Below are 24,420 nucleotides of genomic sequence, written 5' to 3'. Positions count from 1 at the left end.
TCCTGCCTTTCTAAACCATAAACTGTCTGTTCATCAAGGCCCGCTGTGCTTGGATGATGGGATAAGCTTTCTCCTAACAAGCTGTGCCTAATCTCCCATCAGAAGACCTTCCTGTGCTCCAGCCACAGACTAGACTAAGGACTCTCACTTGCATGGGAACCTCTCTCTCTCTGCCCTCTTTCCCGTATCTCCAGAGCCGAGGGTGTCACCCTGGGGCCCCTGATATTGGGGGGGGGGGTCTGCCCCTTGTCCACCCCCTGCTGAATGGGGTCAGTGGCTTCACACAGCCAGATGCCCACCCGGGGCCAAGTGGAAAGCGACCGGCAGTCTTCCTGCATCTGCCTGCCCAGAGCACAGGAACTCTGGCCGGATGCGGGTTTTCTCCTTCTTCTCTCTTTCCCCTACACCCAGCAGCCCCACAGGCAAAGATGGAGCTCAATGTGTGAAGCTAAACAGCTAAAAAGCCCTTTGTGGCAGGTAGAGGTCATGAGATGGCCACTGTTCATACTCTGGACTGTTAAGTACATGAATCTTAAAGTATTTCTAATGTCTTAGTAACTAAGTCTTATGTAAATCAATTAACACATAAATTACAATAAATTAACAGAGAACCATGACAATTAATTAAATATGTGTTTGCCACCAATAACCAGGCACTGTTATGTGGTAAAGACTTGCCTGCTTTGGTGTTTATCAACTGTGGTATTTGTAAACAATGGCCATGCCTCTGCTTTGTCAAGGTAGGAGCTGCACATGGCTTTACTCATCTTCTTGCATTCTCCTTCTCAGGTGATTAAATCATGGCCCTCGTGTTTTTTGTTCCTATAACCAACTGGGTTATTTCTGAGAAACTGGCACCACATTTTCCAGCTGCAGACTCACAGTTGTATTTACAATTAATATTTATTGAGTGTTAATTGGGTGCCTGACCTTGTACTGGGGACTGAAAGGGGCTCCAGTTGCTCTTGATTTATGCAGGTACTCTTTGGACAGCTCCATATACTTCCACTGTCTCATATTCCTATAGGATAACTTGTCTCTCATCTTTTGAGTTTTTGGTGACACAGAAATTGAGCTTGTTTGTGACATACATTGAGAAAGCTCACTCCTAGACAGTGACATGTAGAACCCCAACCCTGTACTGTTAGCATTGGGAACTAAAAGTGGGTACTCGTTCACATACCCACTTGAAGTCTAACTTCCCATTCAACTCGTACATTTATTACAGTAAGTCAAGCATCGTGGCCTTAATAAATCCCCCATTGACTTCTCACATATTTATTTGGAAGTGTTTTAGGCAAATGTTTATTTAAATCAGAAAGTCCCAGAAGCAAAGGAAAAACAACTCCGGCCCTATCTCCCCTTCTGTGTTTGTGGAAAATTTATTTCCTGGTTTTTGTCTGATTCATTTTCTTTAGTAAGGCTGAGAAGAGATTGACCAGGGACCAGTTTAGGCAAGTACAACTTTATTCATTCACCTTGGAATAAAGATATAAACACCCATACAGAAAAGCACCTCTTTGATCATTTCTTCCCCTTCCATTTTGGGGAAATAACTTAAGTGTTCTTTCATGGCAAACATCATTTTTATATTATCAAATACATCAATAACATTCTTTTAAAAAATGGTGCTCACCACCCAGAAGCTGCTGATTTTGTTCACATTCTTCATCTAAACTAAACTCATTATGCGTTTGTCCAGCATATCCAGTCATACAAATCTGTCACAGAGCTGTTTTTCAAGGTCAGCTTATAAAGGGGCTACTTCAAGGCATCTCCGTTCTAGCCTCCATGTCTTCTGGTTTCTGGTCTGTTCCACTTTGAAAAGAAAAAGAAAATGTATCTGTACAAATAAGGAAAGGCTGGGCAGGCTTTTGAGTGGGGAAAAAATTAACTACTTAACTAAACATTCAGCCTGTTTATTTTGTAGGGATAAGATATGCACTATCCATGCTTTTAAACTCTCTCTGTCTCTATCTCTGTCTCTCTCTCCCTCCCTCCTTTCTTCACTCTGTAAAATAGGCTGCATTTCTCAATATCCTTGAAGAAGCCAGGTCTCAGGACGGGTATAGGGGCCTAGTTAGCATACAAAGGAAGCTGAAGGAAGGCCCTAGATTACCCTCCCACTCATCAGCACCTCTGATGTCTCTGTCTCTCCAGATTCAGGCCTTGCATTTCACTTTATCCCTTTAAACTAGTTTTTAGGCCATAGTGGGAATCTTTCAAGCAAACAAGAAGTTCTACCAGAATGTAGTGTATACATTCCTTTAAAAAAATGTGTTGGGTAAAGTACTCGAAAATTGACTGTGTTCCTAGGGTAGAAGACCAATAGGTTCTCCAAATTCTAAGCTACTTTATAGCTAGTGCATGAAAAAATATATACTTATGTGTCTTAAATAGACATGGGTCTTAGAAACAAGTTGGACACACCATACTGTGCATTACAAGTGTACAAAGCCAAGTGTTAACATGCTGGCAACATCTGATGAAAGGCAGTGAGGATCCAAGACAGATGGAGTGTCTTAGTGTGTACATCCTGCAGCTATGCATGGGAGCAACCTTCTGCATGTCAGAGCTTTAGAAGATGGTAAATGGACCTTTCTAGAGAAGGTGACCCCTAGACTATGCTATCCTTTCTTATGGAGGACTTTGAGAATCCTTCTACATTTGACTACAATGACCTCAGGAATGTCCTCTGTGCTCTATCATTCTCCCTCATCACTCATGGATGAACTAACACATGTTAGAGACATACTCTGGAGATGACTAGACTCCGGGCATGCTCCATGAAGAACTGCCCTTCAAGGCTAAGGTCCCTGAGTGGTAGCCTTGGCACACAGTAAAGATAAGGGAGACAGAATACAGACTTTTTTTTTAAGCATTTTTATTACACAGTAAAGAGTACAACAATACCTGAATCATACTTTAAAGATTCACAGGTTGACAGACCATACATTACAGTCCAACTAAGGAAAAAAAAAAAAAAAAAGGATAAACAAGAAACCACAGTTCAGACATAGTAGACTTAAAAGCTCAAGAGTATGCAGACAAAAGCGTGATGCCTAGCCCCCGCCCCCCAGTGTTAGTCTACCGTTAACTTGTGGCACGTGTCTGAATTAAGTATTGCACAACAACTTTAATTTTTCACAATAATGTCGCAGAACCCAAAATAATTAAAATAAAATTACTTCAAATCTGCATTTCAACAGTCTCCAATTTTTTTTTTCTGTCCCTTGAGGAATTCGGACAACATGGAGTCGCTTTCTTTCCCTAAGTATTCCAGACATAGGCATGCTTTGCATAAGTAAACCAGCCTTGAAATTTTTAAATCCCCAAGACATGCACCTACACATTAAAAAAAAAGTTCAGAAAAATAAAAATAAAAAAGACAGGTTGGCCCTGTCACACACAGTCTCATGACAGAGAAAGAGAAAGAGAAAAGAGACAGAGATAAGAGATAGAGGACGCCCTATTCCTATCAGCGACCACCATTCAATTCTATCCAATGAAGATAACTTTTTTTAATGTGTAATACCTACAAATCAATACTCTCACATAGCCTGTATATAAGTGACAAGCAAAAAAGGAAAGTAACAAAAGTTTTCTTTTCTTTCTCTTTTTTAGGTTTATGAGGTCTGCATTGTTACCAAGGAGTGATATGGTTTGCAGCTGTATGAGCTTACTTTTGGTATCCTGGTTCTTTTGTGCCCATTTGGTTTGACTAGACCAGTTTTTGTTAGCTACTGGTGCAATATACATGCTGTCAGAGGTAGAGTGAAACTTTTTGCCACTGAGGAGAATGTAGCAAAACAGGAGGAGAGGAAGAGGAGGAGGAAGAGGGGAAGGAGGAAGAGGAATTAGAGATAGAGCTCAGAGTTAGGGATTTTTTTTTTTTTTTGTATTGGTTTTCACTCAGGGTGCCCTGAATTAAAAAGTAATGAGACGTACTGTACTAATCCTTACTTTACACACTAGTGTTCAGAATAACAGTGCTGTTCCACGTACATCACAGCTTCTTGAGATCGAGACGTGAGGGTATGACATACCTCATTTTTGGGATTATTTAACCCTTCGTAGCCTAGAACATATAATAGCTCTAAGAAAGGACTGTCCAGTGTCACAAGCAGACTAGAAAGCAGAATGAGGTCAAAGGATTCTGGGAGCACCATGGTAAGATAGAACCCATTCAGAGCCTGGTTATGTGCTTCTCGTTGCCTTTAGCAGGTGTGCTGGCAGATGGACTTCCAACATGCAGATAGATAGATGCATTTATTTGCTCATCAGAACTTCCTAAATTAAAAGGCCATTGAAAAGAAAAAAAAAAAAGAAGAAAGAAAGAACACAACACCACCCGAACAAAATCAAAACCGACTGGTATATGAAAATACGGGGGAAATGGTTTAAGAAAATCTTAGATTTTCGAGACATAAAGCAAACCCAGGAGGATTGCCTCTATGCAGATAACTTAAATACAACCACTTAAAACTGTATCCAAGGGCTACATTACCCGCTCCCCTCCCCCTCCCGCAAGCTAATGGATTGTACTCAATTTGTAAAGAAATGCCTGGTGTATGGGTATGTGGAGAAGTGTCTTCCCAGCCTTGTCAACTTTGGTTGTCTACACAGCCTGCAGCACTGCCGACTCTTAAAGCACACAACCACATCCTGGGCTAATGTGTTTCAAAACTAACAAGTAGTTCTGGTCTGGACCCTGGACAACGAAGGGTTAATGGATTCACACTGAACATGTTTAACCTGCTGATCATTTGGAAAGTATCACTGGTGCTTTTCAAAGTTCCGATTTTGGTCCCTCAGATCAGTCTTTGGCTGACTTCCCTTTTGTAAGAATACTGTATTACCTGGCACTCAGCAGGATTAAAGCTGTTCGTCTACACCTCAGCATTTGGAGCTCTAATGATTTTTTTCATTTTTTTTTTGTAAAATTAGAAATACTTAAACAACCTTACAGCAATATGCATGCACTGTCCTTTTTTTTTAAAGTAGGATATCTTATTTTATTTTTTTTAAAAAAGTCCCTAATAATTTCTTTTCATAAAAAAAGGATAAAAGAAAGAAAAATTCCACTACTACTCTATGCTACAGCTAAAATTGGTGAAATGGCTCTAGCATATTTAAAAAGTTGGTTTGAAAAAAAGAAAGCATGCCTAGGGAGTCATTGTGACAGTGCAAAATACATTTATGTACATCCCTCTTAAAACATCCATGTGCTAGCATTCCATGAAGCATGCTGGTTTCCAGGAAAAAAATCCTATAAGAGAGTGAGTTAGCAGCTCCAAAAGATAGCTTTTTCTTTTCTTTTCTTTTCTTCTTTTCTTTTCTTTTCTTGAGGACAACCAAAAAAAGTTTTTTTTTTCCTTTTCTTTTTTTTTTTAACTACTAGAGAAATATCACTAATACATACAGATATAAAAGCAGCATAGAAAGATACAGGTTTCTCACCAACTAGGAGTAAAGAGACTAAATGTGGGCATATGGATAAACTACAACGCATCTTCACATTTGTCCAACACATTTACAAGAAAAACACCATTGGGAAAACCTCACAGGACAGAGTGTTTTAATACCAAGAGAACTACTAGATTTTAATTAAAAATCCAAACAGGGTGGGGTTGAAAAATTTTGGAAAGGGGCTGGAGCTGAAGCCACCATTTTTTTTTTTAAATTAGTTTTCAATATAAAATGAATGAGCTGGAATAGACCCAATGTCTCACTCTGTGGAACCTCGCAAAAGTGGAGAAATGTTGAAGGGTTATTTAGGGCAGCTGGCTGACTTGGAAGCTGCCAGAATGCTAATTAACTGCAGGCTGAGTCTCTTACGTGTGTGTGTGTGTGTGTGTGTGTGTGTGTGTGTGTGTGTGTGTGTGACTATATATATAAAAAGGAGCCTTTGTGTTATGGCAATTTTTTTTTCTTGCTGCTGTAGTCATACACCGCACTGGAAATCATCTTTCATTTTTCATTCTGTTGACCTGGATATTATTATTTCTTTTTCAGAAACAGGAAAAAAAGGACCATCTGTGTCTCCTTCCAATCTGCTGCACATCTGCGCGTTTTGCAGCGGGTCTTCAAAGTTCAGTTAGCAACCCACAGACGCCATTCATCTTCTTGTTAAAATGTCTACTTCTGTATCCAACGCTCATGCCCTTGAGGAATTGCCTCTTTTTTTTTTTTTTTTCCATTATTGTATATAAAGAACACTGTGACTTTTAATATTAGCATTTTTGCTTTCAACAGCAATTAGCAATCTCTTGGTTTGCTGTTTGGTAAAGCATTGGTTAATGAGGTCATCTAGTTTAAAATCCCAGCTACTTGGAAATAACAGGGAGGAGGTCAAATCTAGCATTTCACGTTATATTCTTTCCTCTCTTTTCAGTTCTCTAAAGAAAAGATATCTTTGTTATCCACAGTAAGTCATTACGACCCGTTACTGGCCTCTGTGTTCTACTATCGCCTCAAAGATACAGTTAGGTTCTCTCTTGCCGAAGGACTGAAATAAGATAGATAGTTCATCTATAAACAAACAAACAGAAAAGGGACTTTGAGCATCTGAGGATGAGGAATTGCTTTCGTGTTGGTTGTGGTGTCTTTCCTCTGACAGTCTGAGTTTAGGTCTAGCGAGGCGTCGTCTCTATGGTAGAGGGGGTTCCCGGGGTGGTAGACCTCGGAGTGGCTGCTGGTGGTGTGTCCATTGGGCTCCCAGCCCCACTGCTGGGTGTGACTGAGGAGCTGACAGCGGGCGTGTCTCCCTGCTGTGGGGCCTGCAGGGTCTGTCCACAGATGTGGTGATGCTTCTCCCAGTCTTTATGCTGGCAAAAAGAGCCACAGTATCGGGCCGTGTTACAGCCGCTGCAGGTCTCACTTGCTTTCCGGCCACAGTTCCAGCAACTCTGAAGGAGAAGGAGAGATGCCAGGTGAATATTCATGAAGGTAAACATCTAGTAAACAGGGAAGGCGTCACTGTTCCCACATCTCCAAGAGCTACAGAGACAAAATGGACAATTCAGAAGACCCTGGCTGAACTTCCAGTCGCACCACAGCCCCACCCTCTCCCAACATCTCCAACCTGCTGCCCTTCTCCCTGTCAACGCCTCCTGTCCCGCAATACAGCAGTGTGAGGCAGTGCTGTGTTCCTCTCCAAAGGGTCATAGCTCAGGCAAGCCACCCTGATGAGACGATGCTGGGACATAAAGCGCTGCCCTGCCCTGGGTGGGCTACCTGGTTCCTACCAGGGCCTTTGGCTGATGGCCGTTCATCACATTGTTCACATTACTGTTTCCTATCTATGCTAGCAGGAGGGACCTGGGCACCCTTCTGATTCAGATTTCACTGCTAGCATGCTGACCACACCTCCACATGCCCTCCTAGCACTTTCTCACACATGGTGCTCTGTCACCCATATGGTCACATGTTAACATGTACTTCCAATCAAGGGGAAACTTTCTCAGTATCTCTACCGGAGATACTGAACTGTCTCGATTCAGTCTCAATTGTCTCAATTTTCTGTCAGCAAAGACTATGGCATTGATGAAAATGGCTGACGATCTTTCCAGTGTTTGCCAGAAAAATCCCTTCTTCCTAGATTTGGCTTTCTTCATATGTAATTAATCACCTACTCTGTACTAACTACAACTTCTATTTCCCAGCTTTTCTCCTTCTACCACCAATATTATAATGTCTAGGTATGCATATACTACTCAGGGATAGAGGCTTTCTCTTTTTGGATACTAGCAGGAATCACAAAGGAACTACAAGACCACAATATTGGAGTCAATAGACCATAAGAAACATAGAGCATTCAGTACCCTGTTTTATCCCAGCCCAGACAGGCTACAGCAGAATAGTGGCTCTCTCCATGCTATGCACTCAGTAATGCCTAACAATCAAATGCCAGGTTAATCTTAGAATAGCATCCTTTACTCCAGCAAAGATGCTCAAAAAAAAATTTGGAAAGAGAACACATGAACTGATACCCAATTTACTTTTCAAAATGAGAAATCCTAAGACTTGGTGAATGACTCTTCTACTCGGATACAACGTTTCCCAGCTGGTAGAGTTGCCCCCTTGCAACCTGGGGAACTTAGAATGGCAGAGAGAACTGGGACTTAACTATGCATCAGGAGAAGGAAACCCTGGCTCCAGAACACCAGCTGCCAGCTTCATGTGGCATCTTGCAAGACACGAGAAAAGCAGAAATGAGGTTACCTCTGAGATTTACACGCTAAGATAAACACCTCATGAATTGGAGCACAGATGTCCTAGAGATGCAAGAACACCTGTGTGGGAGGATCTAATGGAAGCAAGGGCACAGGGGTGGAGACCAACTGTGACAAAACTCTCAGGGATGCTTCCTGCAGGAGAGACAGAACCTCCGAAAGCCATATCAAAATGTTCGTCTCAGGAGTAAAACATGTTTCTAGTTCCTTAGAAAGACTAATTCTGCTGTGAAAAGCTGTGTCAGGTGGCTGTAGCCTTTTATCACTAAGCTTTCTAGGACTGCCTTCTGTTTTTGCAGTGCCAGGCATGGAACCAGGGCCTTCCACAGGCTAAGCAAGTGTCCGCCCACTCAGCTACATCCTCAGCTCTTGTCAATGGCTTTGATTATTTTCTTGCAAAACCAGATCTTTAGTTAGAGTCCAATAACCCAACTGGCAGACAGTTATGATTTCATCACAATTAAAACAGATTTTAAAGTAACAACTCAGATTTTTGCAAGGTTCCTTACTGTGTTCTCTGTGTTTATTGTGGTTTCATTATGGTGAAAGTATGTTTAGAGATGGGCTCATGAGCTTATTAAAAACACAGCTAAAATGTCAGACCGTTCCCCTGATATGTAGACTATATAGGGGTTTTTCAGGAATTACATTAGCTGGGTGATCTGGAGCCTAAAAGGGGATTCTGGAGCCTTTCAAGGACAGGAAACAAAGAACTTGAACTCTGGTTTCAAACCTTCTAAAAGGACCAATGAGATAGCTCAGTGTGTAATTCTATGTTCTGTGTAAGCCTGATAAGTTGAATCTAAGGACACATGTACATGGGTAGATAGTGTGGTACATCCAGATGATCAAGTGGTAGAACATACCTGGTGGGAGATACCATAGCCCCAGAAATTAGATGGATTCTGCCTCAATGTGATGGAAGAAGTGGAAGAAGAAACACCACTCCTGAACATTGTTCTCTGATCGGCACAGAGCATGCACACATGCACGCACATAAACACACACACACACACACACAAATTCATTTTTGAAAACATTCAGCTCTGTAACCTTAACTCATAACCATTCATAAATTTCAGTGCTAGGAAGAAAAGCACATCAGAATCTATGATCTCAAATCACACTGAGTTGGTATGTGAATGTTGTTAGTTAAACAAATCTGTAATGGATAATCAGTACTACAACGTATATTTTTCTAGTCTGATTAATTTAAGATGAATGTCTCAAGAGGCCAGGTTTGTTAGTTCACACCTGCAATCCCATCACACATGAGGCTAAGGCCAGTCAGTCCTGGGCTGTTCTACTGGGATCTTGAAAACCCATTCTCAAAAGAACAAAAAAAGGAAAAGAAAATCATGTAGGTACACAAACTCTGACCATCACCGAATTTGGAAGGCCTTCCTCTCCCAAACTCAACTCTACTGAATTGCATGGATGATGTTTCCATGGCGTTGTCAGTAAATGTGGGCCTGGCCCAGCCTTCAAAGCTTGAGGTACAACACTATGCACTCAGAGAGAGGTTTCCTTCTGTGAGGTTTAGCTTTCAGGAGATTGCCAGCTGGGTCCTGGAACAAACTCAGCAAATAAGCGATATTCCTAAATTACATCAGAAAATCCCAATTAGGGAACAGAGACCCAAATCCAAAACAATATTTTAAGGAAATTAAACATCTAATCTGAGTCAAGTGGCGTCTTTAGGAAATACCCTGGTGTGAGTCCTATCGTGTTTTGGCAGAGGCACATTTTGGCAGACTCCAGGGTGGTAACTGCCCAGTACTCAATGGCTCCTTCAGATTGAAATCAGATGTACGCAACATTCTCAATTTAAACTGATTAAACACACAGACTAAACCAGGTAATTACAAATGCATGTGCTGGAGAGTGGAAAGAGGAGACAGAACGGGGACTTCTTTATTTTTTAAAGTGTTTTCAAAGATGGGAACAATTTTAGGAATAAAAAAAAAAAAATGGAGCTGAGCCAAATACAGAAACAGATGTTTTGGATAGGAGAGCTGCTGAGAGCTGAGGCCCCTTGCCTTAGCCCTTCCTGGTTCTGATCTAAGAGTTAAGGGCTCTGGTTAGTTTTACCTCCAGCTCCACTCTAAAGTTCTTTGGTCCCTATCCATTTACCCCCTACCACTGAGAGTAACAGCCTTCAGGTGTAGGAAGGTGAAACAAAGAGCAACTGAATGATCTAGCAGGATTAAAATGTCTTAAAAACTTGCATGTGTTTTATCGCCCTTAACACAGCATTGCAATGAATGTGTAGGGAACTTTAGTACATCCTCAAGTAACAAAAAGCCAAGTCAAACAAACAAAAAAACCCCCACACATCCTCAAGCAACAAAAAGCCTAGTCAACCAAACAAAAATAAAACCCCAAGACACCCAAACCCAAAGTGGACTCTTCTTATATGTTTATCAGAAACCACAAAAGGCCATTCGTATCATATTTCTCTTGGGTAACTCTACTAAATTTCCTGTCTGTGAGTACAAATCTAGGCAACTGATGCCTAACAAGCAGTATAGACACTGAATATTTCATCTGGAAGTGGAGGAAGGCATGTGTAGTGGTTTAAAGAAGCGTTATCTCCCATTGTCTACTTAGGGCATCTGACCCCTCAGCCCCTAGAGTTGGTAGGGCTATTTGGAGTGGTATAGGAGGTGTGGCCTTGATGGAGAAAGTGTGTCACTGGGAGTGGGCTTGGAGAATTTAAATCCTCCCTCTATTTCTAGTTTTCTTTCTCTGCCTCATGCAGAGAATGTTGAGGATATGAGCTGTCAGTTTCCTTCCCTTGCAACCATTCCTCTCCGCTCAAATGCCAATGAAACCATAAGCCAAAAGAGTTGCTATTGATCATGTTGCTTTAGCACAGCAATTGGGCAAAGCTGCAGCACTGGAATGCAGGTGAAGAATCTAAGGCTGGATACAAAGTTCCTTTTTGCAAAATACACTAGACATATCTTTATATACAGATATAGCAAGAATGGATGGAAGACTCTGGATACTGGAGTTTCCTAGCAAAGATTCAGTTCCTTTTTATCTTATCAGTAATTCTCTTTGTCCCTCAGGCAGGAAAGCTCGTTCCTTTATCTTGTTATTTAGAAATACAGAGAATAATCTGGCCGTGCTTTCAGCAAAAGGCACCCCCTCCTAGTCATCAATGTTGAAAATTCTTTTTCTGAGAGACAAAAGGTTTTCTCTGGAATTATTGTCCGTTTTACTAGGTCTTATCTGTAACTGATGCTTAAGACATTTAAGTAAAATTGTTCTACCTAAAATTCCACAAATGTAAAATGCTGGCTCTACTACTAGTTCTATAAAAACAAAACTCTATAGAAGCAACACCCTGACTTGAACTCGCACTGTGAATTCAACCACATCTTAGACCTGCATTGCACTTGACCCTTTAAAATCATGTTTGTGGATATTTTGCAGTTCAGGACACAGAAACCTTAAAAGTTGAGCCCTCCTCAACCCCATCTAGCTGGTACATAGACTGCTAATTAAACACTCTTTTCAAAATGTCCCACTCTGCCAATGTCAGATTTTTTTGTGGGTCCCACTGTGGCCCTACTGGTTAGAAGATGGCACCAAGATGTCACAGCAGCTAACCACAGGCTTCAGAGTCAGGGCAGCCTGTGTTTCATTTTCAGTGCCACTGTTGAGTGATATTAAACCCATAGGCAATTAGCTTAAGCTCTTGGAGAGAAACTAGGAACTCTAGGATTGCTCAGAGTTATGCCAGGGCTCAGCACAGAGCCTGAGGTCCTGCATACACAGCAGGTGGTCAGCCTGGCTCCTTCCCTTAGCACTGTCTGGAATCAAGACGGAGGTTCAGTTCCTGTTCCAGACACAGTGCCCCTGTACCACTAGGTTCTGAACGCTTGCCCATCATCCAAATCAAGTGCCCTCCCCCAAGGCATTAACAGCTACAAGGAAAGAACTTCCTTGTGTCCAGGAGCATCTCCTCCATCCTTCCTCCAGTCTTCATGCAGACCCCCTAAAGATTCATCCCATCTTTTTAATTCCCCTGTGGCAAAATATCCACTGACTTTTGGTTTGCAAAAGGCTAATATTCTGTGTCTTCCTAGACAACATTTGCTTTATTCCCTTGAGGTGTTTGAGAGGCAGAGACTGGTATAAAGAACTGCCTCCTCCTTTCTAAGCTCTCTATACCTGATGGAGTTTCCACAGTCTCTCCAAACCAATGACCCAAACCTGCTTCTTGTGTGCCTATTGCCTCTCCAGGCAACACTCCCTGCCTAGGAACCCCCTGTTCTCTATGGAGCCTTCCTCCCTCTGAAACCGAAAGGTGAGTCTAGTGCCATCCAGGTGAGTCACTGGTAGCACATAGTCCTAAGACTGAGACTTTTTTTTTTTTTTTTTTTTTTTTTTTTTTTTGGTTTTCCGAGACAGGGTTTCTGAGACATTTTATGTTAATTCCTCTTTCTTTAGTTCCTATAACTACTCTAACCAAATACCACAGGCTCTACTTGTGGTCTCCCCCTCCCCCTCTCCCCAACCTCCTATTTCTTCCTACATCATGGTTGATATTCAAATTTCCTTGTCATTGTCTTAGTTGTGATGTTATTAGTTTACAAGATTAGAGAATTGTGTATCAATAATTGGAAAATACTAGTATATACTTGGTGGAGGGTGGGGGGACCTATTGCCCTGTGGCTACCATGGCAACTTGGGCTGAGAACCAGCTCACAAGTACCATCTAAGCCATGGAACAAGTGTCCTACAACATCCAAGACTCAGCTTTCTTATCAGCAAAGCAAAGCAAACAACACTATCTCCTCAAAGCTAACTCCTAGTAACAGACATCCTCCAACAAGGTCACACCAAATCCTTTCCAACAGTTCCAGCAACTAGGGACCAAATATTCAAATGCATCTGTTAAGAAATGATTCTAAAAAGAGATACAAAAATCAATATCTGTTATACTTAATGATAATGCATATATTTTTCAACCAGTTTCTTCCATAACCAGACTTTTTATTTTTTTCTTAAAAGAAAAAAAAAAATCACAAATTATCTAAAATGCTATGTGAGCCTTATTTGTGGTCAATATAAACCTTTTTAATTTTTATTTTAATTATTGTTATTATTATTGGTTTTTCGAGACAGTGTTTCTCTGTGTAGCCCTGTCCTGGAACTCACTCTGTAGACCAGGCTGGCCTTGAATTCAGAAACCTGCCTCTACCTCCCAAGCATTGGGATTAAAGGCATGTGTCATCACTGCCTGGTGGAAATTACAAACCTTAAAAGTATAGGAGAGAATTCTGAATTGTAAGGAATATATATATATAGAGAGAATGGAGGGTCTCATATTTCTGACAGATTCCCCACCTGATGGGCCAGTCAACATAAGAGTCAGAATGGGCCTGCCCTAGCCTGAGGATACCAGAGCCCTTCAGGTTGTGTGGGAGGAGTCCTGGTAAGTTTTGTAGACCTGAACTTGAGGTCTGTATAATACGAACACCAAGACCAGTGTCAAAATCATACTGTTTTTTGTTTTTTGGCATTGTTTTATAGTGTCTTATAATAAAGACACTAAGTATTCAGAGACTGAAGGACTCCAGCGTACTACTGCCTGAATGTAAATATACTAACTTATTTCCTTCCTATGTATTTGTCTTTAGAAGTCAATCCTCTAAATATAAATATAGGCTTAGGATGTTCATGTGAAAGTAACAATATATAGAGGTTGGTATGTGTGACTCATACTATCACCAAGTTGTACAAGCTCTCTTCAGAAGACACTAATCAACTCCAAAAAAACAAAGTCCGTATAAATCTTAGAGGCAAGATGCCAGTAAAATTGAATTTCTGTCTAGTTTAATTCAACAATGGAAAAGTCAGCCATTAAAAGGCAGATAAACTTCCCTTTGTCCCCCTCTTCCTGAGAAACTTCCAAATGTTGAAAATCAATTCCTTTTGTCTCCTTGTTATTCATCTGCTACACATTAAATAGAAACTCTGGGCACTGAGTGAGTCCCGCAGGGTCTTTCATCTGCAGAAAAGCCTGCTACAAATTAAATTCTTACTCTCCCTCACAAATTACAGATACGTATTGTAGTAGACCATTGATTTATCAGTCTGTGCCTTTGCTAGTTCCGATTTGTGAGACTAGCTAATTGCAGTCTTTTATCTGGAGTTATTTTGGAGTTGAAGATTGTGTGCTATATTAATTAACGTAGAACAATTCTATGCTGTTCTGACTCTGTAGGCCATATTTTTAAAAAGCATTCTGCCACACTTTCATTTATTTACTTATCAGTTCCTTGAATCATTGGGCCCTGAATGAGCACATGTGTGTGGGTGTGAATGTGTAGAAATCATTATAGTGGAATAATAGTTAATAATATTACTCAGATAGCAATGTTATGTTAAGACCATTATAATGGTTACGGTAGAAGACATGAAAACAAAGATTATACGTAAAATCTTTTAGAGATATTTAAATCATCCAGACATTACTTTGGCATTGGACTTCAGGGTTTCTTACTAAAGTAATTTTAATGCCAGGCATCAATATGACATTGGAGAACATGAATTTCACATTAGGCATTGGGGTTCAGTTGGTAACATGTTTGCCTCACAACTAAAGACCTGAGCTTGAACTCCCAGAACCCACGTAAAGCTGGACAGGACAGTGCACACATCCATATCACAGCATTGCACTGCAGAGACGGTACATGGAAACAGGAGACGCCCCAGAAGTCATTGCCCAACACATGTGCAGAGGGGAATTAAGAGGCCCTGTGTAACACAAAGCAAGGCAGAGACCAACATGTAAGGTTATCTTCTGACTACAGGACATTTGCCATGGCATACATACATCCCCATTACACACACACCATACACATGGATCAAAAGACTTTCACATTAAGTTTCTATTACAAAACACATCACAATGCAACTCCTCAGTTAGAGAATTTTCCCTCTAAGTGGCTAATGAATAAACAAACTTGGATCAGCCCTAGGTCAGTCCACCAATGCCTGGATTTTTGACACACTATTCTAAGTTTTTCCCAGCGATCCGTCTAAAGTCCAGTCTCCACTTGCGTTTGTGAACTTCCTGAATCAAAACCAAACATTCTATCTTTTCATTTCCAAGAAAAAGCCCTTACCTCACTGGAGTCTTCCTGCTGGTTGATGACTGCTAGAGCATCTTCTGCTGCTTGCCTCTTCGCTTCAGCCACCGTGCGTTCCATCTTGGCTCGCTCCGTGGTGATCATGTCATGGGCTTTCCTCTCTGCCTCAGACACGGCTTTTTGCAGCTCCGTCATCGCCTGTCGCTTCACCTCATTCACAGCCTCCTCTGTGATACCGAGCCAGACCAAGGAACAGATTATCTCTGGGTTAGCTTAGATTATCTCTGGGTTAGCTATAAGCACCCATCCCTTAACAGAAGTTCATAGATCAAACCCAGCTCTTATCCAAATAGCTGGACAGTTCTGACTCTCTAAAGAACAACCTGATCTTTTACATTTATCTAGGACACCAAAAATGAGAAGTCTTTTGGCATGGCCTTGTTGGGAATATTTTTAATGATTATATATTTACTTAACTTTTCTCCCACAATAATGCCTGCAGAAATGATTCTGGGCCCCTTTAAGGAGCAAGAATGTCCACACGGAACTTGGAACTTGTATGTGTCATTCAGACGCACAAGGACTGAGTTTTTAGCCTGACATGGTGAATGCTTATAATTCAGGAATTCAAGGCCAGCCTAGGCTACACAGTAGGACCCTTTATATAAAATAAATAAATGCAATAGATGGTGCAGTTTAACTTTTTCTTGTCATTTCTTGAATAATACAGATATCTGTTTCTACAGTGCAAATCACACAGATCTTTTTAAGAGAACCTTGCCATTTCTATGTTTTAAGATGTTTTGTGTCTACTTCAGACATATACAGAGTAGCTTGGTACAACCAACTGTTGCACTGGACAAATAAAAGGGAGTCCCACCTCAATCCACAACAATAAGACCTGACTGAAAACACACAAGGTTTCCAATTCGTTTTACAGTTTTGGCTGCAGTTGAGGTGCAAAGATTCACCCAATGTTCAACAGAAGATTGACAACTAAAACAAGTACTTTCCATTAAAAAAATAATAATAATAACCATTCAAATTAACAAGGGAAAATACCCTCCTCGTGAATTAGTTTATCTAATTTTCATCTTTATTCAAAGCAAAATGACAATGATTAATTGAAAATTTAATAAGCAGTAATTATTAACTTGGCAAACCTACTACCAATTAACACTCTATTAAAACTAATTATGACATGTTTTATTCAAGTGTTTGCACTTAATTGTTTCACCCCCTTAAAAAGCACCTTAATTAAATGTTCTGTTTAATTAAAAACATAGATTCCTAATAAAAATGTTTTACTGTAGATGAAAAGTTTAAGAGATGCAAGTTCTCTCAGGGTTTCCTAAGTTCCTGTGGCTGATTCTCCAGTGTGTGACCTCCAGGCCAGCAGAAGCCCTCTCCTGGAACACAGGATCATGCTTTCTGTAGCCTCTGTCACTTAGCACTACCATCCCGAAAGAACCTTCATTGGAAAGAATGTCTGGCTAAGACTCGGACACTGTACTATAAAGGAACGGTCCAGATTGGAAATGGTAACTAAATTTTGAATAGCCTCTGTTAGCTCCTGCAAGGTGTGCACTTCAAATCTGGATGGAATCAGCATATTGTGCCCAGCTCACAGCACCTTCTTCACCAAGAGGCAAAAGCTGCCTTTATTACCCTATTGTAAATGACTCAGGGCACCAGGGAAGCACTGCCCTTCTAACCATATAGCCAGGGTCTAATTTAGTTTGAATATTCAAGGTGAATTAAAATTCTATCTAAGTGGTAATACAGGACAATAATTTTTGCTTAGGATCAAAGCTGTAGCTTGACTAATTGTATATGCAAATCAGGCAATTTATATTTAAATTATGCATTCCTATTCTAATCCCACAGGCATATACAGATCAGCAAAGAGAATTGGTAGGACATTTGCAAGGTGCTTGAATATTTATTACCAACTGCAAACATTCTCTGATCCTTTGAAAAGAAATATACTGAAGAAAACATTCAGTCACAATTTTAAAACTACTTTTATGTTTGCTTTTCCCCTTCAGTTTTGTAAGGATCCTTTGTAACTTTTGAGTTCCCTTGTTTTCTTTGCTGTTGCTTTTAAAAATATAATTTTTAGAGAAAAGTGAATGTTGCCACCATGGTTTGTAAGGGTTTATATATTTTTTTTAAATGTGGGTTAACTAACATTAAACTATCATTGGAGGGATATACAGAATTTACATAGGGTCTCTCTTGTGTGTGTGTGTATGTTTGTGTGTGTGTTATTGAGTGTATATTAGTATGTATGCTATTTGTGTGTTTATGTATTTTGAGTGTGTGGTGTGTGTGTTTACTTGTATATGTATGTGCATAGGTGTAGTGTGTGTGTGTATTTGTGTGTGTTTGTGTGCATGTGTATGTTTGTGTATATGGGTTCTTTGCATATGTTTTTGTATGTGTGTACATGTGCATGTGTGTCTGTGTGAGTATTTGTGTATATGTAGGTTTGTGAGTGTATGTATGTTTACGTGTAGTGTGTATGTTTTTGGAGTGTGTATGTTTATGTATATGTGTGTGTGCATGTGTGTGTGCATATTTGTGTATGTTTGTGTACATGCGTATGTTTGTATGTATGGGTTTTTTGCATATGTTTCTGTGTGTGTGCATGTATATTTGTGTGTGAATTTGTTTGTGCATGCATGAGTGTGTGTGTCAGATAGTGAGGCAGAGAGAAAGATACAAAGTGTGAGAGAAGAATATGTGCACTCTATCCAAATAACAGTAAAATGAAGAGTCCGGATGAAAACAGAAAGGATTACAATTTTTTTTTTTTGAAATTTGCATCCAAGTTCACAATCATTTCAAAATAAAATGACATAAATGCTGGAAAACACAATTAAAAACATTTACTTTTATAATTTCTGGGACAGGGGAGATGGCTCTGCAGTTGGAGCCACTGACTGCTCCTCAAGAGTACCCAGGTTCAATTCCCAGTGCCAACAGGGCAGCCCACAACTAGGTATAACTCCAAGATCTGACACCCTTACACAGGTACACAAGCAGGCAAAATGTGCCAAATGCACATCAAAATAAAAGTCAGTTATTTATCATTGTAATTCCCAGTGAGGACAACCCAGTGATTGTGTTACATAAAAGTTGTATTGAGTTAAGAGTTGTGTCTATTCAGCATTTTTCAAATATTTTAAACTCTGCTTAGTTTTCTTTTACTGTGAAAATGGTATGTAGTACTTTCATGGCAAAGGCACACTTTGTAGGTTTCTCTTTTAAAAACAGAGTAGTCAGGTTTGCTTATTGCTTGGGGGTCTTTGTTGTTGTTGCATTTTGGTTTGGTTTTATGAGATGGGGTCTCATCCTGTAGCATAGGCTGCCTCATTCTTGCCCCTCTGCCTCAGTGTTCAACTATAGGGATTACAGGTGTGAACTAATAAGCCTAGCTCTGGATTTTGTTTGGTTTTTCTGCTTACAACGTTAAGTGTGAGAATCCTTTCCAAGTGTAAGAAGCTGAGTGATGGTTAGTTTGACTGTGGTATTTTCATGTGCTGGACACATGGATACTCATTAAGAACACTACATCCTTGATACCCACTGGGAAGTCCACACCTGCTTTTAAGAAGTCTGCCCAGGAAAATCCCACAATCACTTTATACAGCTCTCTGGGTAAAGCTGCCATCCACACCTCAATACTTAGCATTCATCTATAGAAAATTAGTCCAGACTGTTCGATGTGATAAGTGGGAACCACAGTGAGAAAAGAGCAAATGTCATCTGTACCACAACCAAACAATATCTTAGGATGACAAAGGATGTAATTGAAAGATACATCTAAAAGTAACCCGAAACTCTCCTGGCAAGGCTCACTCCATCTTCAGTATTGCATGGACACAAGAGAGACAAAATTGTTCTTTCTCAACTTCTTAGTCCCATGAACCTAAACTACATCAAGACTAGGTTCAGAATGCACAAAGTGTACTGGGAAGAAAACAAAATGGGCAATTCCATAGATTCCCATATGTCAAATAAGAAAAACAAAAAAGAAGAAAACCCACAGCTTTGATTCAGTGGAAAATACACAGTATGCTTCTGAATTGGCTGCCCATTGCTTGCTGCTCCCAGGAGGAATTCCTTTATGCTTAGCTATTCATGGTGACCATGAAAGATGGTGTATGTATTCAAGAAAACCTGCTTTTACTTATTAGCAGATAACAGCAGAGGGACTTTGGGTTACACAATTGATTACGGTCAATTTCCTTTAGGAACAATCAAGAATTTAGCTTAAATATAGGTAACGAAGGGAACAGAGAAGGACATTTTTTCCTAGCACAGAAACTCATCCTTTCGTTATCCTAAATGACAATTCTTTGTACCTCTTATTGAAGTGGCAGGCCTTGGATGCTCAAAAGTGGATTTGAAAGAAAAAAAGAAGCAATGGGAAGATACAGCAACTTCTGGAATTTGGAGGGCACTTAGCAGGTTAGTAACAACTTGGGAGAACCCTGAGACTATTGGCACAACTGGTTATATACAGCATGTATATATACACACATAGGGATGGGGATGAATGTATTTATTATGAATGACATGGGTGAGCACCACTCTTGTCTCAGCAATTAAGCCAGAGGACCCACTGGCTTTGTAGAGAGACATGTAAGAGCACTTTCTAGCTCTAGATCTGAGCTTTGAAACAGTTCTATCAGACTTGGGAAACTGATTACCATCTTCACAAAGAGTAGTATTTCTTAGATAGTTTATAAAATACAAGAATAAAGTTCACATGACCAAGTATTCACCAAGTTGTAAAGAGCCACAAACAACTGAATCCAACCAAAATCTAAAAAGTCTTTTGCTGAAAAACAGTAATAACAGCAACAAAGACTTTCCAAGACTTAGCTTGGCCAGTCATGTGCCCACTGTCTTAACAGTTGAAATTTCAGCAGCTCAAGTACACAGCTATTGTCTGTTCTGGGTGTAATCATAGGCTCTTGAACCAGGCTTATCTTTGATCTCCTGCGTTGGATTTTTAAAGATTTCATGCTTAGCTGGTGCTCCACAGCGAGTCTGCCAGCTCTACCCTTTAAGCCCAATAGCATGTCAGTGGGTCATGGGAAGCTTCAGATCTACCACAAAATGCACAGCAACAGATAGTAATGGGAGTGAATGACCGGTGTGTGTGGAAATTAAAGACCCAACCACTCTGTTGCTCAACTTAAAAAGGAACTTAGCTCTGGTGGCTTAATACTAAATACTACAGGAGAGTGATTTTAATACCAGGCTGTAACCGAAAAATAATGATCCTTCCAAAGTTCTTTAACAGGTCTACTAGATTAGGTCCGACTTCAGAACACAGAGAAAAATGCTGATGTGTGTAATTTAATTCCTAAAACACTGGATTTCTTTCCTCATCAAAGAACAATTCCATGCAAGCTAAGACCTCCTGTGCCAAAATTTCACTCTGAAACCATTACAGATGCTACAAAAAGGGGGAGGGGAGGGGAGGGGAGAAGGTTATAAAGGAAGCATGCCAGCCTTTCAATTATAACGGCACTAGCAGATGCTATGAAAATAAAAACTATTTCATGTTTTAATCAGGCCTGGTTTGAGAATATTAATGAGGGGTTTTTTTTCCTTTTAGTTTGTTTTGTTTTGTGGTTTTCACTCTGTTTTGCTTTGCTTTTGCTATTGTTGTTGTTCGCAGTGAAGTCCTCTCTTGTCACTCCTCACATCACAGCATTAACAACTGCACACAGCTGCCAGAACACTAAACTCGTGTTTTTAAACAATTCTTACCAGCTTTCTTCCAGATCTCCTCTGGCACGTATCCAGACGCAGGCCTGTGAAGGAATTCCCGATGTGCATCTATGAAAATGAAAGGAGCCGGTGGAGAGAAGGGGAGAGCACCATCAGCACTGCAGAGATCGGTGCAGAGTCAAGCAAGAAACTCTGCCTCTTGGCTTCGTTACAAAAATGCAGTTTGAAAAGGTTGAATATTTTACTTCAAGAAAATGCACAAAAATAGCAAAGCTAGTCATCAGAATCCAAGGAAGGGAGAAGGTCATTGGTCCACACACATCACACACTCATACCCCAAAGCATCAGTTTATGATACAGTGTGATGCCTGGGAACAGACTCCCCAGAACTTTCTCATGGTGATGATTTCTATAGGTAAACTTTGTGTTGATAAAGGAGGCAATAATTGGTGACTTTCTTTTCAAAAGTGAAATCTGTAGTTCAAATATCAATCATATGGTAAAATAATTTATACAGAGTGCTGATTCTACCAAAACAGATAGGCAGTGAGTCCTACTCTGGGGCTAATCAGCTCTCACACTTATTTCTTTAACATCTTATTGTGCATTAAAACTCGACGATACATTATGTCGTATGAGCTTTGTGGACATTCAGTCGACCAATGAGAACTGGGTTCATGTTTTGTCCTGTAAAGGAAATGCAGCTCTGTTTCTGTGCTTATTATGTTTTCAGATTTTAAAATTTTGAGAAAACAAAGTTGGCACAAGAATGCTAACTTTTAAATAACACATGCATACAAAAACTATGAACATTTAATATTTCTATGCTTCTAGAAATAAAATTTATTATGGTATTCCCTAGTTAAAATATAAATAATTCAACACAAATCTTCCATACTGAATTTTCAATGTTAGCCTATATATTCAAACTCTACTTATTTCTTATGCAAAACAAGTCTTCCATGCTGGATTTTTAATGCAAGCCTATGTATTCAAGGTTTATTTATTCCTCTTGAGTGGTAGAATTAGAGACAAGCACTACTACATCAGCTATCAGACTTCAGAAGGACTGAGAAAGAGAATAATCAGTTAGACTTTTTAAGCTACAATAATGAATGAGTGATAAATTTCAGCTGAAATTGTGTCATCTGTATATACACAAGAACTATCAAAGAACAAACTGTCCTTTTTTAAAAAAAATACATTATTATAATAGTTTTGTTTAAGACAAGAAAAATGTTGTCTAGTTTCCTATAGTTTATATAGCTAGAGAAGAAAAATGACAGTCACTTTAGCTCAGTCATTAGATATGAACGTTTTAAATATATGCAAATCTTTGCATGGTACATAGACTATCAGTGAGCCAGAACACTAATTTTCCCTAGGTAATTCTTAAAGCCTATGGTAATTTGGTGAAGGATATATCAAAACCTCTGTTACATCTTTGCAATGTTTCTTCCAGTATTATTTCAAGTATAAATGATTTCTTTTAAAAAGTTTTCATTACAATCTTGCAACTACTTAATAAGTTCTTAAATAATACATAATATATATTATTAACACTAATAACTAATTATAGGATAAGAATATGTAGTATACCCATGAGTTGTTATGGAATTGTTCATTTTGTAAAGTAAGTAACAATGGTGAAATGCCTTTTTATCTAAAACCTGGTTTTTATTTTTGTTGTTCTTGTTCTTCAAAAAATAACTAGATAAAATTATTTGGTGTCTATATATGACTCAGAGAATCTCCAATGCTGCTAACAAGTTCTTCCAGCTCACCTTCTGCACCACCCTCGCTGTTCCCATGGGGATGGAATGTGGTCAGATTCACATGCAGCATGTGATACAATGACAACCAGTTTCCATGTAACAAACAGTAAAGACTCTATCACAGGAAAAAGTGCTTTGGCTAAATTCTACTTGGTTGCATAACAACAGATCTGTAAAGTCTACAGCCGAAAATAAAATCTGAAACCTGGAAGTGGCAAGGGGTGGATTCTTTTTGCTTTCATTCTTTTCCTTTGTCAGATTAAAGAAAGTTCAATAGCTTAACAACTGTCTTTTGGTAAATAAGCAAGCATTACTATAAACAGCAGGAAAGGCCATACTGCTGTCCAAAGCACAGACATGGAAGATGCTAATTAGTAATTCCAGCCAGCACAAAGGGAAGAGAAGTAAGACTAGACTCCAGGGGAAACAAATCTTGAGTTTTGGCTACTGCTCACTCTGGGGCATCAAACTAGTTGATTTCTCCATGTTTAAGCCGTCCCATTTGTAAACTGAGGCAACACAGCTATACTCTGAGGTAAAAGCGGGGGATACTATCACTGCTTATCTTTATCATCATCACGAGTGAGGAAAAAATATTCTTCCTAAGTAACTAGGATGCAGAAAGCGCTGCAGAGTCTGTGTCTCTCCGTTCTTAAACCAAAAAGCATACAACTTTCCAGAAGGCAGAAGCCCTGGAGAGCTTTGCAGTGTGCAAATACACCCCAAAATATTGAACTGGAAGAATATTGTTTTGCCTGTTGGGTTGAAATTATTCCTATAGGTACCAATTCACTGTCCTCCACCTTGGAAGCAGATACTTAAATTACACAAATGAAATTTTCATGAATGTTGCTTAAAACTTGTGAATATTTATACCCTAAATTTCACTCAAATTATTTAGGGCTCAGCCAGCCTTTCATCACCCCTGGGCTTTGCCGTGGATATCTTGCTATACCACACAGGGAAGCTGTGCTGTGCCTTACTTTGGCTACATTTTTCTAAGTGACACACCTTGGTAACCCACAAAGATCCAACTCTTAACCAAGAAATACTAAAGCCAACTGTGAAAAGCAGCTTTCCTAATCCCAATTTCTAAAAGAGATTTTTTTCAAAGTAGTCAGACTTACACACACACACACACACACACACACACACACACACACACACACATTTTGCAGCATCGTCTCCAGTTCTATGTCATGGCACTTTTGCTGAACATCAGGACTGACAACAGGAAGAACAGAACAGTCAAATGGGCGCTCCTCAGAATCTATTTGCTCTCATGCTAAATGTTAAAGGTATTATTTAACATGCTAGAGAGGCCACGGAATTAATACATTTAACATATCTTTTGACTAAGTAGTTGCAATTTCGAGATTAAGTTTCTTCTGGTTAAGAAGCAATGTCTGAATAGTAGAAGCTATGTAGGCAAAGGGAGCTTATGAGACAATAAAAAGAAAGAAAGAAAGGAAGGAAGGAAGGAAGGAAGGAAGGAAGGAAGGAAGGAAGGAAGGAAGGAAGAAAGAAAGAAAGAAAGAAAGAAAGAAAGAA

The 24,420-nt window shown here is 39.7% G+C and overlaps 1 protein-coding gene across 4 annotated transcripts in view; it reads right to left on the bottom strand.

Annotated features, from left to right (window-relative positions):
* Nucleotides 1–2,867: 2,867 nt before the first annotated feature.
* The window catches only part of Runx1t1 (RUNX1 partner transcriptional co-repressor 1), a 148,819-nt gene continuing 127,266 nt past the window's right edge, over nucleotides 2,868–24,420 (bottom strand). For all 4 annotated transcript variants that reach the window (XM_021159348.2, XM_021159346.2, XM_029476269.1 and 1 more), the window contains 3 exons: nucleotides 21,134–21,202; nucleotides 15,380–15,570; nucleotides 2,868–6,908 (listed from right to left, as the gene is read on the bottom strand). In XM_021159348.2, coding sequence (XP_021015007.1) covers nucleotides 6,633–6,908; nucleotides 15,380–15,570; nucleotides 21,134–21,202 — 536 coding nt within the window. In that variant the 3' untranslated portion in view covers nucleotides 2,868–6,632. The remainder of the gene's footprint in view (nucleotides 6,909–15,379; nucleotides 15,571–21,133; nucleotides 21,203–24,420) is intronic.

Source organism: Mus caroli, chromosome 4, assembly GCF_900094665.2.
Source record: "Mus caroli chromosome 4, CAROLI_EIJ_v1.1, whole genome shotgun sequence".
NCBI classification, from domain to species: Eukaryota; Metazoa; Chordata; class Mammalia; order Rodentia; family Muridae; genus Mus; species Mus caroli.
This window is presented reverse-complemented; position numbering and strand designations above follow the sequence as displayed.